This window comes from Eleginops maclovinus, chromosome 16, assembly GCF_036324505.1.
Source record: "Eleginops maclovinus isolate JMC-PN-2008 ecotype Puerto Natales chromosome 16, JC_Emac_rtc_rv5, whole genome shotgun sequence".
Lineage (NCBI taxonomy): Eukaryota > Metazoa > Chordata > Actinopteri > Perciformes > Eleginopidae > Eleginops > Eleginops maclovinus.
Window position 1 is genome coordinate 16619403 of NC_086364.1, and position 14634 is coordinate 16634036.

Sequence of the window (14634 nt, forward strand, 5' to 3'; positions counted from 1 at the left end):
TTCTGTTTCTCCAGATTGATGGTTCAACTCTGCGTACACTGTGCATGCAACACGGCCCCCTCATCACATTCCACCTCAACCTGACGCAGGGCAACGCTGTGGTGCGCTACAGCTCCAAGGACGAGGCTGCTAAGGCTCAGAAGTCCCTGCACATGTACGTCTCTTAAAGGTCCCCTATTATGCGAAATGCAGTTTTTGCTGTCTTTTATACATAAATATGTGTCCCCGGTGTGTAAGTACACTCACAAAGTGTCAGAAAAGACAACCCTCTCTCTTACAAAAGTGCTGATTCAGATTGCTGCGGACTTGACTTTGTATCAGAAATGTGGGCTGGCTTTACGTTGAACTCCTGGCAACGTCCCGCACACGTGACACGTCCCAACCTATCGTCCGCAATATACAGACGCGAGCTGAATCCCCTCGTTCATCACCTCTGTGTGTCTGAAAAATAAAATCAACATCACTTTAAGTGTAGGCTATTTTTAGAATATTTTCACCTTACGTTTTAATAGATCTCTAAGGGCTGTCTTGAAACTGAGGGCGTGCAAACCGCCATTTACTGTGTCAGGAGAAGCTCATACGACCTTACTTCCAAACATCCAAACTTTTACTCATTTACTCATGTTTGTTTCCCCTCTCCCCTCCATCCAGGTGCGTGCTCGGGAACACCACCATCCTGGCAGAGTTTGCCGGGGAAGAGGAAGTGAACCGCTTCTTTGCACAGGGCCAGTCGCTGGGCGGAACAACCAGCTGGCAGGCCTCTCCGGGCTCCAATCAGACAAGGATGGGAGGGAGCGGGTCCGGAGCCCCCCACCCCATCGGCCACTCGCCCCACTGGAACAACAACAACGGCAGCAGCAGTAGCCTGGGAACAGGCGGAGCAAAGACTGGCGGAGAGCTGCTGTGGGGCGGTGTGCAGCAGTACTCCAGCCTGTGGGGACCCCCCAGTGGAGAGGAGGGGCGGGTCATGGGGAGTCCCACCCCAATCAATACACTGCTGCCTGGGGACCTGCTGAGTGGAGAGTCCATGTAGGACGGAGGAAACAAACACCAACAGGAGCAAAAATCATTGTGGAGATAATCAGTGTGGCTGTAACGGTGAAAAGGAGAGACAGGAGGACGGCGGGGCTTCATCTTCGCTGCTCACCCTCGCCAACCTCCTCTACTCCTTTTTGTTTTTGATGACATTTCAGTCGCAGTACTTTAGTGAATCTCGGTGAGAGATTTTGGTTACAGTGTTCAGCTTTTACTTTTGGAGAAACAGGAAGAAGTCTTTCGTTGGACAAAGAAAGATAACTTTTTACAAAAATGAACAGTTGGGAACTCGCCGTGTGAAACATGTACTTTAGTTGAAACTGACACGACGAGCTACCACCTTTAAACTTGCGTAATCCCTCTCTGCCTTTCCAGGCAATCATACTGCACCTCAGAGATCCATGAAAAGGCATCATTCCCAAAGTAAAACCCTTCAATCAGAGTGGTTGTCGAACTTTCAGCTGGTCCAGACGCAACATTTGTTTCTCTCAGCACTAATATTAGCCTTAACCTCTTTCCTGCCCTGCTATCCTCACTCACTCTGTACTTTGTGAAGGAGCATACGGACACTTGCACACCCTTATTTCTGAGCCAGTGAAACCTGAGTGGAGAGTACATGCTGCTGCGGCTCAACGTAAGCAACCACAGCTCACAACTTCAGTGCATTTTCGCAAGCAGATCGAGTTTCCCCACACAATGCTCAAAGGGAATGATGCAACTCTGTACGCCGTGTTCAAGCCATTTATTTTTGTAGTGTTTTTTCTTTGGAAACCATTGCAAACAAAACTAAGAAATGATATTATTCAGCTGTGTTTCTCAATCTTACCTGACGGAGGGCGGAGAGATTTGGGGATCGTCAGATGTACAGTTATGGACAACAAATATGAACCACTGCTATTACTAAGGAACTGAAAAGTCAAACACTTCAATGCACCTCAACTCGTCTGCGGGAAACTCGCAGTCTGGTCTCGGACCCTCTCACTGATGTTGTGGAAAACCTCAAGTCGTAAATGTTTCCCGCCGGTGTTTCCCACCATTTCAAGTGACGTGCAATATAAGCCACCGACTCGAACCGTCCAAGTACCCTACGGCGCCTCTCGCAGAAAGAGAGGAGACTGTAAGGAATGATTGAATCTGCCCTGCGACCCCCCCCCCCCCCTAAAACTGCCACTACTACCCTTCATCTCCCCCACATAAGAGTGTGTGAGCTCAGGAGAGGAGCGAGCTGGTCTTCGAACACCTTTTTGTCCAAAATACAAGGACGTACACACAAAGCACTTCTCCAGCCAGCCTACTCTCCACACTTATGCCTGTGTGTGTGTGTGTGTGTGTGTGTGTGTGTGTGTGTGTGTGTGTGTGTGTGTGTGTGTGTGTGTGTGTGTGTGTGTGTGTGTGTGTGTGTGTGTGTGTGTGTGTGTGTGTGTGTGTGTGTGTGTGTGTGTGTGTGTGTGTGTGTGTGTGTGTGTGTGTGTGTGTGTGTGTGTGTGTGTGTGTGAAAGAAGGCGTCAAACCAAAATGAGAGGGGCCTGTTTTCCTTTTTACCCAGAAGACCAGATGGTTGTTTTTTTGGCCCAAAATTGAGATGGTAGGAAAAGTTTGAAGCAAATATTTGTGAATAGGCGATCTATCATAGCACTTAGCAAGAGCGTTGCAGCTCATTTTACCCTTAATGCCAACGAATAGAAAAAAGGAGAAGCAACACTGGCAAAAAAAAACTGAAAAAAAGGACAAAAAAACTCAGTGGCTTCGCTATATACTTATTTTTAACTTTACATGGATGTTTTTTTTCTTCATCCTTCTTCACTCAAGTCAGTGGGACCAGGAAGGATGTCAAATATGGTAGCAAAGTGAAGGGAAATACAAAGAAAGACTCAACTGACGATGGGCGCGGCAGGGAACGACCCCAAAGCACTCGCCCTCTTTATCAAAGTGAATATCACTGTTACATTGCATACTTTGAAATCTTTAGCCTTGGTGTCTGGAAACACTCGACCTGTTTCAGTTCTACTGGATCCAGTGGGAGGGGGGGGGGTCGCCATCTTCTTCGTCCTTTTTTTGTTGTTTACTTCTTTCTATTGGAGGCTCTGCCAACCTGTGTGATAGTGTGGCCACCGAGTGCCTGCCTGCTGTAGAGTGCAGAGCTCTGCAGCAGCCCTCACCCCACCCTCGCTCGCTCACTCGCTGCCTCCCTGCGGATCCCTACAGACTGGCTTCCCTCCTCTTCCTCCCCCCCCAGCTTCCAGGCCAAGAGCAGCTCTTTCAGAAACTGGCCCACCCGTATTAAATTTACTACTACTGCTGCGCCAGAGTCTGTCCTCAGCAACCTCCAGCTCCACTCTCTCTCCTGCAAGGATCACTTTAGCCAGAGATGGAGGCGTTTGATGTGTACTTTTTATTTTTTGGTTTCACTTATGGAATTGCCAGTGTGCATTTTATTTGATTGTTGTCATGAAGTTTGCTGATATTGTTGCTGTTATCATTGATGATATAGATAATGATTGTTTTTCTGATCATGGCTTTTTGATATTGGTCTTTATGCAGTGTTCATCTTCTCTCCTGCCCCTCCCTCTGCCTCCGAGGCTCCCAGTGTCTAGTGTAGAGGAAAAAGCCGGTGGTTGGAGTTCTATATGTGCAACAGACGCAGAGGGGCGGGCTATTTGAAGTGTCTAATCAAGTACGAATGGTTGTGCAGTCAAAGGTTCTCCCATTTTACTGAGCCAACTTCCTCTGTGCACCCTGGGGCGCCTCCTCTCCATGTTGTCCCGTAAACACACACATCCTTTAGTGTGGATGGGCCTCACTCACACTGGTGCTTTATGTTTAACTCTGGGAGCACTCAGTTACACTTAGAACCACCTCAACTGATTACAGCCTTCCATTTCTATGCAAAGACAAGGAGGTGTTCGTTCACAGCCATCTAGAAAAATCACAGCCATTTCCCCCCCTCAAATCTGCCAATCTTCACTTATCTCTCAACCTTTATTACTACCAGGCAGCTTCTCCCCCTGAATACAATGTAGACAGAGCTTCTAGTTGACATTAAAAATAGAACTAGAGGTTAGCAAGTATAGTCCCGTCTTCAGTCTTGTGCCAACTGATCTGCAAATATCTACTTCCACCTCGCCATATCCTAATTTATCTGAAGAGAGAGGAGTGGCATCACGAGCTCCAGCTGTAGGAGGCTTGAGAAGTAGGAGGGCAGGACAGATAAATTATGCTTGTATTTAGACTGGAAATGTAGTGGAGAACTGCAAGAGGGGGAGGAAGGGGGTCCTGTATGTGTCTGTGCACTGTTTATGGGTCACATCGGGTACATCTCTTTCAAAAACCAAAAACATATTTTTCTTTATCATCAAGTTTTTGCAAAAACTTTTTTTAATAACTACAAAAAAAAGTCTTTCAGCAGTGCACTCCGAGGCTGAGGTCTCTGTTGCTCTGCAAGCTGCCGCCTTCTCGCACGCCCCGACTCCTCTGGGCCTCGTGCGGGGAAAGCTGTATCCAGGTGGTTTGTTTCGGACCTCCAACCCTGAAGGTCGTGCCAGCAAATAAACAACAGGTCATCTCTGCTCATCCGGCTCTGGGGACCTTACGTTTCGGCAGAAATAGGGTCACGCCTCAAGTTTGGTACCAAGTCTTAAAACGTACGGGATTTGCCCTCTTCCAGAGTCGCTTTAGACTCCCATCATTCAAGAAAACAATCACTATTGCCTGTGTCGTCTGTTTGTTTGTTCCTTAAGACCTGCATTTATTCCACACTGGACTTGAATCAAGCAACTGGCGTCGGAAGTGGGAAAGAGTGGGAGGACGGGACATTGGGACGAAGGTCAAGTCTCAGATGTGCCCTGGATTACTTTTTGGCGCAGCACCAGCACTGAGAGCCCCGGCCCGTCCCCCTCGCCTGCACTCTTATCTACCGTTCTAGTGTTGGAAATCAGATGCGTTCCCTTTTTTTTAAAGTCACAAAGACTCAAAGGCAACTGGAGCTCAAGCAAAATATGCTTCTCAATCATGGATCAGACAAGGGGTCTGGGACAGGGGCCCCAAAAAGAGTTGAGTTAGCAAATCACTCTTTAAAAACAAACCAAGGCCTGGGTTGAATATGCACATGCTAGTCCGTATCCAGTATACAACTATGAGTACATAATGGGTGTATGTGTATACGGCTAGATCTCTCTGTTTTCCATTTGGCCTAAACGCCCCCCCCCCCCGACCCCACCCCCCCCAACCCACCCTGGCTTTGGCCCCATGTATCCTCCTCAACATTATATTTCCCAGATCATAAACATATCAGAGTAATACAAAATAATGAAAACAAATACTTGAATCAAAAGAAGCGCCAATAATGTAATGTGAACACTTTTTGTAGTGGTTTTTTGTCTCATTCATACACTTCAGAGATTTTTGATAGCATCGGTTCAGAGTGAATTAAATTTGAAATACGAGTGTTGTTGAAAACAAAGATGGATATAAAGGCAAATTCACGTCTGTCGTATTTGAGTGTTTGCACAAGGCTGCTTGTACTGTATGTTGAATGAATGTCTAGCGTGTGAGGTGAAAATATGTGTGAGAGCTCGTGATTACAGCGGAGGAATTTCCGCCTCGTGTTTCTTTTCAATTCAGTATACTTTTTTTTTTTGCTTGTCAAAAATATATTCTGATGTTAATTGTTACTAGCCTCTAGCGTTGCACTGAGTGTCGGCCTCACCCCTCATCCAGCTAAACGAACAACATGATACAAGTACTGAGGGGAGACGGGGACAGTTCATGTGTAAATGTTTACTCAAGGACTAAAATAAGTGTGTTTTTAAAAATGTAATGTTTATCTACCTTAGTGGCTTTCATTGTGGAATAATCCAAGAAAGTATGGATCATAATTGAGTATTGCACCATTTTTTTTGGACTATAAACCTAAAAAAAAAAAGGAAAAAAAAATCACATATGTATAAAAAAATGCAGCAAAAAAAGTATTTTGCAGACCTGTGGCCATAGATTGGGGTAGAAGGACTTCAGCTCTCCCAAATCTGAGCAAGGGAGAGGGTGAAGGACGCGACATCAGACTGAGCCTTGGCTTCTAGGGCTCACTTCAGAGGTGCCTACCTTTTTGGTTTGTTAGCTTTCGTTCTGTTATCACTCATGTTGTCATTTGTTTTTTCCTGCAAGGCCACTGACGGTTTACAAACACTTGTTTTTTTTCTGGAGTTCAAAAAAATTAATAAAAAATCAGCAACACAAAGGAATTAAACCATGGGAATGTTGGAAAAAGAAAAAAAAAGGACAAATGCTTCCAATTTTTAGAAAAGTGCAACACCTCAAAGAATGAAGATTTCTCGTGCTACTTTCAGAACTCTGGGATCGAACAGTGTTGTCTCGTTCTGTTTAACCTTCTGTGTTTAAAGTTGATTTCATGGACTATCTGAAGCCTGTATGTTTTGTTGATTATATATATTTTTCCTTTATATAAGAAAAAAGAAAAGAAAAAAAGACATAATTGCTCACTATCTTGCACACACACGAAAAAGTGGATCTTGTCTCAGGAAGGCCAGGGTTCCAGAGTACCAACTCCACGCCATTTTAATGTACATTTTTATGATGAAAATGAAAATGAAAAAATAAAAAAAGGATGATTTAAAAGAAACAATTGTAAGCACTGAAAGTTATGGATTTCAGAAGAAGAGAAAATACCTTTTGTTTCTAAATCCGTAGCAGTTACATAATAACCAAATAATGGACTTTAAATGAAAATGGAGTGCTTTATATATAAATCTATATATTAAAATTGCTTTACATTTAAAAAGAAAAAAGGTCAATGATTTTGATTGTTAAAAAAAAAGAAAGACGGTGAATAACATGCAAAGTGCTGTATGTTTGAATCTTTATTGTGTTTTCTTAATGAGGTCCCGTCCTGACTGAATCAGGAACATTGTGCATTACTCTTTCTCTCATTCTCCCACAGCGGGTATAATAAAATAACATAAAAAATCAGACTTTTGTGGAACATTTTTCACATTTTGGAGGATGTTTGTAAAACATGAGCTGGTTGTAAAGGATCATGAAACTATGCACAAGCGTTTGTGGGGAGGGGGGGGGGGGCGGAAGATGGGGATTTTATGGCCTACTTCTTAAGTGGCTGATCTATTGCAGGGGTTTTTGGGATCCAATGTGTTTTTTATTTGTTTTTAAGGGGGTGGAGGCGGGGTGGAGAGGTGATTCATGTATAGCCCTCCACCTCCAGCTTCCTTCCCCCTGATTCAGATTGACCTAGCGCTACATCGCCATGCTGTGTATTCCTAAAACCAATGAGCGTCTCACTCTTTAGCACTGTGGGATTCTAGCCTGTCACCCTCAAGGGGTTTTCTCAGTTTTAAAGGTTGTTTTTTTTTTAGGGTGGGGTGGGGGATCTGGGATTACGGCTGCTTTGTTTTCTTTCTTTCTTTTTTTTTTGCATTTTTTTTTTCTTTTCGAAATATTAAGTAAAAATGTCTGTACTGAGATTTAATGAAAAGTCAGTGGCTTGTAATGTTTTATTTTTCTCTCTCTGTATATCTCTTTCTCCTCATAGAATGTGATTGTTAAATGACATGCACCGAGACAAATGTTTTCATGAACTATGGAGCTTCTTTCAAATATTAATAAAATAGCATTTTTTTCTTGGCTGTTAAAAACGTCCTATTTGTCGTTTGTCGCTCTTCCACCTAACTGAGATGTTCTTACTTCCTGGATGGGAAATAGCCTCTCGCTCTCATATTAAACACGGTAAAGAGCTGATGTCGCTTCCTGTGAATCTTTGCTACAACAGAAGTCACGTGACGCTCTGAGGGCGAGCTGTCTGGGACAAGCGTAGTAGTTATCCTGTGGTTGTCGGATGTTTGGGTTAGCGTACACAGGGAAGTCTGCTTCCTCCAGGTGTGGGGGTGTCTCAGGGTTATTTTCAACATTCTGCTGCTTCCTGGTCATTTCCTCATAGATAGGAACCGGAGGTTGTGGTCTGTGATACCTCGCCTTCACCTACAACACAACATTATTCTTTACGACATCACTCCATTTTCACGTCATAATTTACTCTTTGTAGTGCGTTATTATGCTAAAGGCCTTGAGTTGACAACTGTTGACATTTTATACATCTTGAAATCCATGGGTCTTTTAACAGGAGGTCTTCAGAGTTACTGCGGGGTCACTGCCAATGTATTGTTTGAAAAGATAACCATGAATATTTCCATTTAATAAGCTGAAACAGCCCTTTTCATAAAATAAATCACAACAATTATTCATTAATCAGTGCATATATCTGACAATAAACCTGACAAAATAATAAATAATTTCAACTGTCTGTGTTTCAGGTTTTTCTTGATTCAATAATTCCTATTAAACTAACAACAACAACAAAAAACAAAATCAGAAAATGGAAAAATAATCCGTGGGCAGGATGTAACAATAACATCTATTTCTGTCTTGAAACCTGATCAGGGGAACCTGGCGAGGGATTGGAGACCCCTGTTCTAAACTATATGAAATACAACAACACATAAATAACACGATACATGGAGTGGACAAATAAAAATGAACAATTTTTTTGCAAAGAAATCACTGATTAGGTAAAGGCCATAATGTTTAGTAGATTTGATTTCTTCCTGCATGATAAGCTAATGCGTCCATTTGCAAATGTATAGGACATTAGGAGAGAAATAACACAGGAGCCTGTCGCTTCACAACAAAACCTAATTTTGAAGTTAAATCAGTATCAGTATCCTGCTTAGTTAAATCTAAGTTGACGTGTTAATACTTACACATTTCTCTACGGCCAGCCAGCTGAGTGTGAGCAGAAGAATCCCTCCTACTGTGAAGATGGTGAAGAGCAGAGGAGGGTAAATGGGAGAGCACTGGCATGGCCTTCCTGCATCACAAACACCAGAACACATTAAAAGCTGCACGAATAAATTTAGATTAACTGCAGGAGAGTAACCTGATATGTTTGATGCACATACCTGTCCCTTCAACTAACAAGAAAACCGTGTGAGCGCTGAGGGTGATCTGATCAGACCTGTTGTCCTCCATGTAGGTCAGCTCCCACATGTAGAGTCCCGTGTCGCTGTGCTGTAACTGGGACACAGTCACGTTAACCTGCAGGGAGTCCAGACCTCCATTCAGCTGCAGACGCCCCTTGTACCCCAGGGCGACCCTGAGCTCACCCCCCACAGCCATGGACAGCAGGGTGGTCTGGCTGTGGGCGCTGCGGTGGTAAAGGTAGAGGCCCGTCAGGCTGCCGGGCTCCAGCTGAGTAAAACAGGAGAGCTCCAGAGACTGGCTCTCCGTCAGCTGCTGGAGGATCAACTCAGAAGAGGCTGGAGGAGAAAAGCAACAGTTAAATCACACAGCTAATAAATAGTTATTATAGAAGCGTGAATAGCAATGTTGATCAGGTCATCACTTCGGTCCCAACTGAATTATGTCAACAACTATTGGATGTATTACCATGGTGTTTTCGTATATAAATCATAGACCCAAGAGGATAAATCATACAGACCCTTTACTTTTCATACAGTGCCATAATGAGAGATCATTTTAGGTGATACCTAAAAAACGATTAGATTAATTGCCAAGCAATTTGGTATGCATAGTCAGTTTCTCCTTATGAGAATTGTTATAGTTTTGGTTATTACCGGAGTAAAGCCAAGAACCTTGTAGCTGTTGCCATTGCATCATCATGACCAAACTTCTACGTGTCTAATACTGATAGTTTAATACTAGCACATGTATAACTGTAATGATTGTTGGTAAGGAATGTTAATACAACCTAAACATAAAAAAATACAGGTAAAAACAGTACATTTAGTTCTGTATGAAAACAAAAAGTCTTACTGTTAATAACATGACTCTAAACAAAGCCACACAACTAGTCTGATATACATCCCCGTAAATAAAAACTGATTATACTGTATAAACATTAAATGTGGGTGTCAGGTATTAGTGTTGAAATAAAATGTGGATTTCTCTTACCTTCAAAGAACTGAAGGAAAATAAGAATGCATGCCAAGCTCGTCTTCATGGCCTTTTCAGTTATGAACTCACTAACAAATACTAAAGCTAACTCACATTGTACTCCTCCTATTTCCTTCAGTCTCTTGTGAGGTTTTGTGGACAGCCTCACTTTATTTATTGTTCTTCATCTCGAGCAGGAAGGGGAAACCAAAGCAAGAACAGCGGTTGAAACGCTGCCGTTGGTTTTGTACACAATGAAGTTTAACTGAATTTTAGATAACTCAGGATGTTATGCATTAGACTTTAAAACTTGTATTCACACTCATGTGTAAAAAACTCTTCTCAAAATGTTTTTCTCAGTATTTGTAAGTAATATGAAATTGCCTCCTCCCTGAGTTCTTTATATATAACACCTTTTCCGAAAGTATCATAGTGTGTCTGCTTATAGCAATCATGAAGATATAATAATATTGCTTTCATGTTGAGTCACCGGATGTGTCTGGTTTATGTGGTAACGCTTGCTATGAATAGGGCCGGATAGCTCAGTGGTTAGAGCCGGCGGCCCATATGCAGTCTTTGCTGCCTCGTAAGCCAGCATGTTTTCCCCTCTGTCACCCCCTCTCACTCTAACATCTCCATAATAAAAGCCCCTAAAAATGCCTAAACAAAGAAAAAAAGTCCAGAAAAACCAGATGAAAATACATCAATCCTGCTAAAATAACAGAAGATATTATCTAAATATTTAGGCAACAGTACAGGGTGAACATCTGAAATGGTCATTAACCCTAGCTTTGAACTCAAGTCATATTATATCAGTCGAGATAGTCGAGTCAATATTGTCTCCATGTTTGAACTGCATGGATGGATTTTGGTCTTGTGTTCCAAACATTTTGATCAAATTAGATCAAATTGTATTTATATAGCCCAAAATCCACAAGTTACACATTTGTCTCTGGGGGATTTACAGTCTGTACAGATCAACAAAACATGAATGACAGATCAACAACATAATACAAACTACACCATAGACAATCGAAATGACAACAATAGAAATGGGATTGGGTTTAAAAATGAAAGATCCAGGGGGATGTCAAAATGCTTCCTGGTTTTGATGAACTGTAACACTAACATTTAATTTGAAAAATCCAAAGTAACAAGCAATTTAGCAAATATATGCACGTTTTCAAACATGTGAAAGAGGAAATGCCCTTCACCTTTCTCTCAATCAGCCCCAAGTCTTGAGTTCAGAGAGTGTGCAGCCAATTAAGCTGATTAGTGTCTGATTGGGCGCAGGTGTGCTGCTCTGATTAGAATAATGATCGGGGTAGAGTTAAAAAAGCTCCGCCGCTCACACTGCATCATACTGTGAGTCAGTCAGGAAGAGTTTTTGGAATCTGAGACGGTTTCCTGTTATCAGTGTCACTAATGGAGGCCTTTTATTTTCAGGTTGTCCTCCTTATTGGACTCTGTGTTAGCTCCTCTTTCGCTTTCCCGCCCACACGGTACACCCAAGATGCTTCATTCCAGAGCCCTGCGATCACAGGGAGATCCAAAATCAGCCAGCAGCAAAAGTTTCCGGCTGAGGAACGACCGCAAGTGAATACCATCAGAGTGACCTGCCATCCTGACTCTTTGGAGATTGTTATAAAAGCCGACATGTTTGCGGTTGGAGCTCCTGTTAATGGAGACGAGATACGCCTTGGAGTAGAGTACAACGACTACTGCAGAGCCACTGCGTCTTCAGGAGATGAGTACAGCATCATTGTCGGACTTATGCAGTGCGGCACCAGACACTGGGTAACTTTAAATGTAGTGCTTTTGAGATGTATAATACATTATTATAAATTCTAGCTTTAAACACATCTACTCCCCACAGGTAACAGAGGACTCTCTGATCTACACAAACCTGCTCATATACTCTCCTGAGCCCTCTCCGTATGGTGTTGTTCGAATGGATGAGGCTGTAATTCCAATCGAGTGTCATTACCAAAGGTCTCTGTTTTAATTTGTGAGGCTCGCATTGTAAAAATTATTTTGGATAACGTCTTTTTTTCCTTTTTTTTTAATGCTTGTTTTCTGTTTCTTAGGAAGTACAGTTTGTCCAGTTCTTCCCTCACACCTACCTGGATCCCCTTCAAATCTACCCAGGCTGCAGTGGAAATGTTGGAGTTTAACTTGAGAATCATGACAGGTAGGTTTTTTATTTTCTCATGTTGTGTAATCTTGTCTCTATTCACACTCAGTACTTTATTCTATTTGTGTCCAGGTGACTGGCAGTACAAAAGAAGCTCTAATGTGTTTCATCTCGGCGAGCCCATCAGCATCGAGGCCTCCGTCAGAATTGGGCATCACATGGGGCTCCGAGTGTTTGTGAGCAGCTGCGTGGCTACACTGAACCCCGACATGCACTCTGTCCCCAGACATGCCTTCATTGAAAATGGGTAAGGCTGCAAATTGATAAACTGTAACTCTACAGGGAGCTGTTCAAATGATTTTGTTCAGACCCAAACAATGCTAGTGACTATTAATACATGATCAGTCCTGCAGTGTTCACTTCAAGGACAGGGAGTTGGCTAAGGCTAGCTGTAACTAGCTGCAGTTTGGTTTATCCTTTTTTGTATGAGTTTTTCTTTGCCAAAATATACACATTTGGTTAATTCGTATACACTAAATGTCAGATTCCTCTCAAACGCAATCATGCATAAAGCCAAAAATAAACTGGGTTTTCACTTTAAAAGAGCAGGTTGGCTACTACTAGCATAATAGCTTACTCTTGTATCTGACCAGAAATGTTTGAAGTAGAGTGGCGTGCTTAATGTAGACGCTGGTTTTACTGTTTGTTAAATGTCTGTTTTTTTTCCCTCATCATAGGTGCTTGGTTGACTCTCAGCTTCCAGGCTCAAGGTCTCACTTCTTAACCAGGACACAAGATGACAAGCTCCACATCTCCATTGATGCCTTCAGGTTTTATAATGAGGACAGAGGAGAGGTGAGGCTCTATTAAATTGAGTTAAACGTGACTGCATGCACATTTACCGACACTTGCTTTTTCCTCTTTACAGCTCTATATAACATGTAACCTCAATGCTGTGCCAATAAATGACGCAGAGGCACCAAACAAGGCGTGCACTTTTGTGAATGGAAGGCAAGTGAGATCCAGTCCAAAATATGTCAAATTACACCAAAAAACTAGGTATTGATGCTGAATGTTTTTTTATTGTTTATTAGATGGAGGTCCGCTGATGGTAATGACTACTTGTGTGGGCACTGCAAAAGACAAAATGAGATTGCGCAAACTCCCAGTAAGCCAAGCAGCCCGAGCAAATATGGGCCTCGAGGGTTTGTCAAGCCAGAGGAGCGTGAACCCCTCTGGAGGAGCGGACTGAAGACCAATACTGGTGAGGTGCTTGTAGAAACTTGCATGAGGGGAAACCGGGTTTCGGTCAATATTCGCTTCAGATGTAGTCATGAGCTATTTTTAGGCTCGGAAGGCTTTACTTTCTTAACCTGCATTATGCTGGTTTGTTTTAGTGTGGGAACAGGATGCCAGAGTGGGCCCGATGATGGTCTTGCCAGCCAAGCAGAAAAGCAGGCCGATACCTGTAGAGGCGCTTCCTTCCACTCTTAATAAACTCAGCAGATCTACAATGTATGGCAGCCAGTGGAGGAGTGGAATAAACAGAGTTGGTAAGTCACTACTGGAATAAAATGATTCTTCATATTTAAGATTATAATGGCCCATAATTCAGTCTTAATGTCAAATTGTATTTCCGTCACAGATCCGAGGAAAGGCCTGCTTCCTGATTCATCATCGACTCAACACCAGGTGGCGGTTCCGACTCTAGCTTCTGAGAATAAAGAGGAAGAAAAAAGTGGAATGGATGAAGGTAAACTGTAAAAAAAGACTTAATGTTTTTTTTTTAAATGGCACTCATTTTAACATTTTTCCTTTTTTTACAGAAGATGCTGAGGAAGTTCCTGAACTTCTAGAAAAGGCCTCTCCTGAGACCCACCTGCAGTCAAAGGCAGCAGTGCTGGGCAGTAACGACACGGCAACGCTCGAAGTCCTCCCAGCGACTCCAGTTACTGTGGATGTGACCTCACTGTCCAACACAACTTCCACAGACTCAAAGGACCCAAAGAGATAATAAACCATTACAACTTTAAATTGTTTGCTTTTTAATCGTTTCAATGCGCAAGGAAATCTGATGAGCGGCTCACTGCTAAAAATGATACTCCTAATCAGCTGAAGTATTACACGAGGTGAACATAATTGCACTTTGACATGTTCCATGTATTTTCTTGCTAGTATAAAATTGTTTGTCTCCTGACAAAACAATACTTTGCCGTATAGTATAGAATTTATGTTTTAGTGGCATTTTACCTTAATTGGAATCGCTCAGGGGATGAACCAGACTTTTCATTTGCACTTCAGCTGCTGCTGCCACCAAAAATAATAACCTGAACATCATTAAGATATAAACCACCTCATGGGTTCAAGTTTTTATGAAGTCCTCAGTAGTTTCTTTAGCTCAGCAAATCTTTTGACTCCTGTTTTGTGAATGCAAAATATATGACAATATTTTTAGATGAGCACGGCTACAGCTACCTTTTATTTAAAGG

At 42.6% G+C, this 14634-nt stretch overlaps 3 protein-coding genes across 4 annotated transcripts in view; 2 read left to right on the forward strand and 1 right to left on the reverse strand.

Annotated features, from left to right (window-relative positions):
* LOC134877900 (trinucleotide repeat-containing gene 6C protein-like) overlaps nucleotides 1-2530 on the forward strand; it is a 37652-nt gene extending 35122 nt beyond the window's left edge. Inside the window, 2 exon segments of the mRNA XM_063903575.1 lie at nucleotides 15-154; nucleotides 652-2530. Of these exon segments, the coding sequence (XP_063759645.1) occupies nucleotides 15-154; nucleotides 652-1033 (522 nt within the window). The 3' untranslated portion in view covers nucleotides 1034-2530.
* A 4365-nt stretch (nucleotides 2531-6895) lies between these two features.
* Nucleotides 6896-10140, reverse strand: LOC134877901 (uncharacterized). Its single transcript, XM_063903576.1, has 4 exons — nucleotides 10030-10140; nucleotides 9018-9374; nucleotides 8820-8926; nucleotides 6896-8040 (listed from the first exon to the last, which is right to left on the reverse strand). The coding sequence occupies exons 1-4, from the start codon at nucleotides 10076-10078 to the stop codon at nucleotides 7780-7782; spliced, it is 774 nt and encodes a 257-aa protein (XP_063759646.1). The 5' UTR covers nucleotides 10079-10140; the 3' UTR covers nucleotides 6896-7779.
* Nucleotides 10141-11349: 1209 nt separating this feature from the next.
* On the forward strand, nucleotides 11350-14179 carry LOC134877507 (zona pellucida sperm-binding protein 3-like). Of its 2 annotated transcripts, none has more exons than XM_063903026.1 (10): nucleotides 11350-11808; nucleotides 11888-12003; nucleotides 12099-12202; nucleotides 12278-12452; nucleotides 12883-13000; nucleotides 13074-13156; nucleotides 13240-13409; nucleotides 13543-13698; nucleotides 13791-13898; nucleotides 13972-14179. In XM_063903026.1, the coding sequence occupies exons 1-10, from the start codon at nucleotides 11437-11439 to the stop codon at nucleotides 14157-14159; spliced, it is 1590 nt and encodes a 529-aa protein (XP_063759096.1). In that variant the 5' UTR covers nucleotides 11350-11436; the 3' UTR covers nucleotides 14160-14179. The 2 variants fall into 2 exon arrangements, with proteins under 2 accessions (XP_063759096.1, XP_063759097.1); XM_063903027.1 differs by having other exon boundaries at nucleotides 13975-14179.
* Nucleotides 14180-14634: the final 455 nt, after the last annotated feature.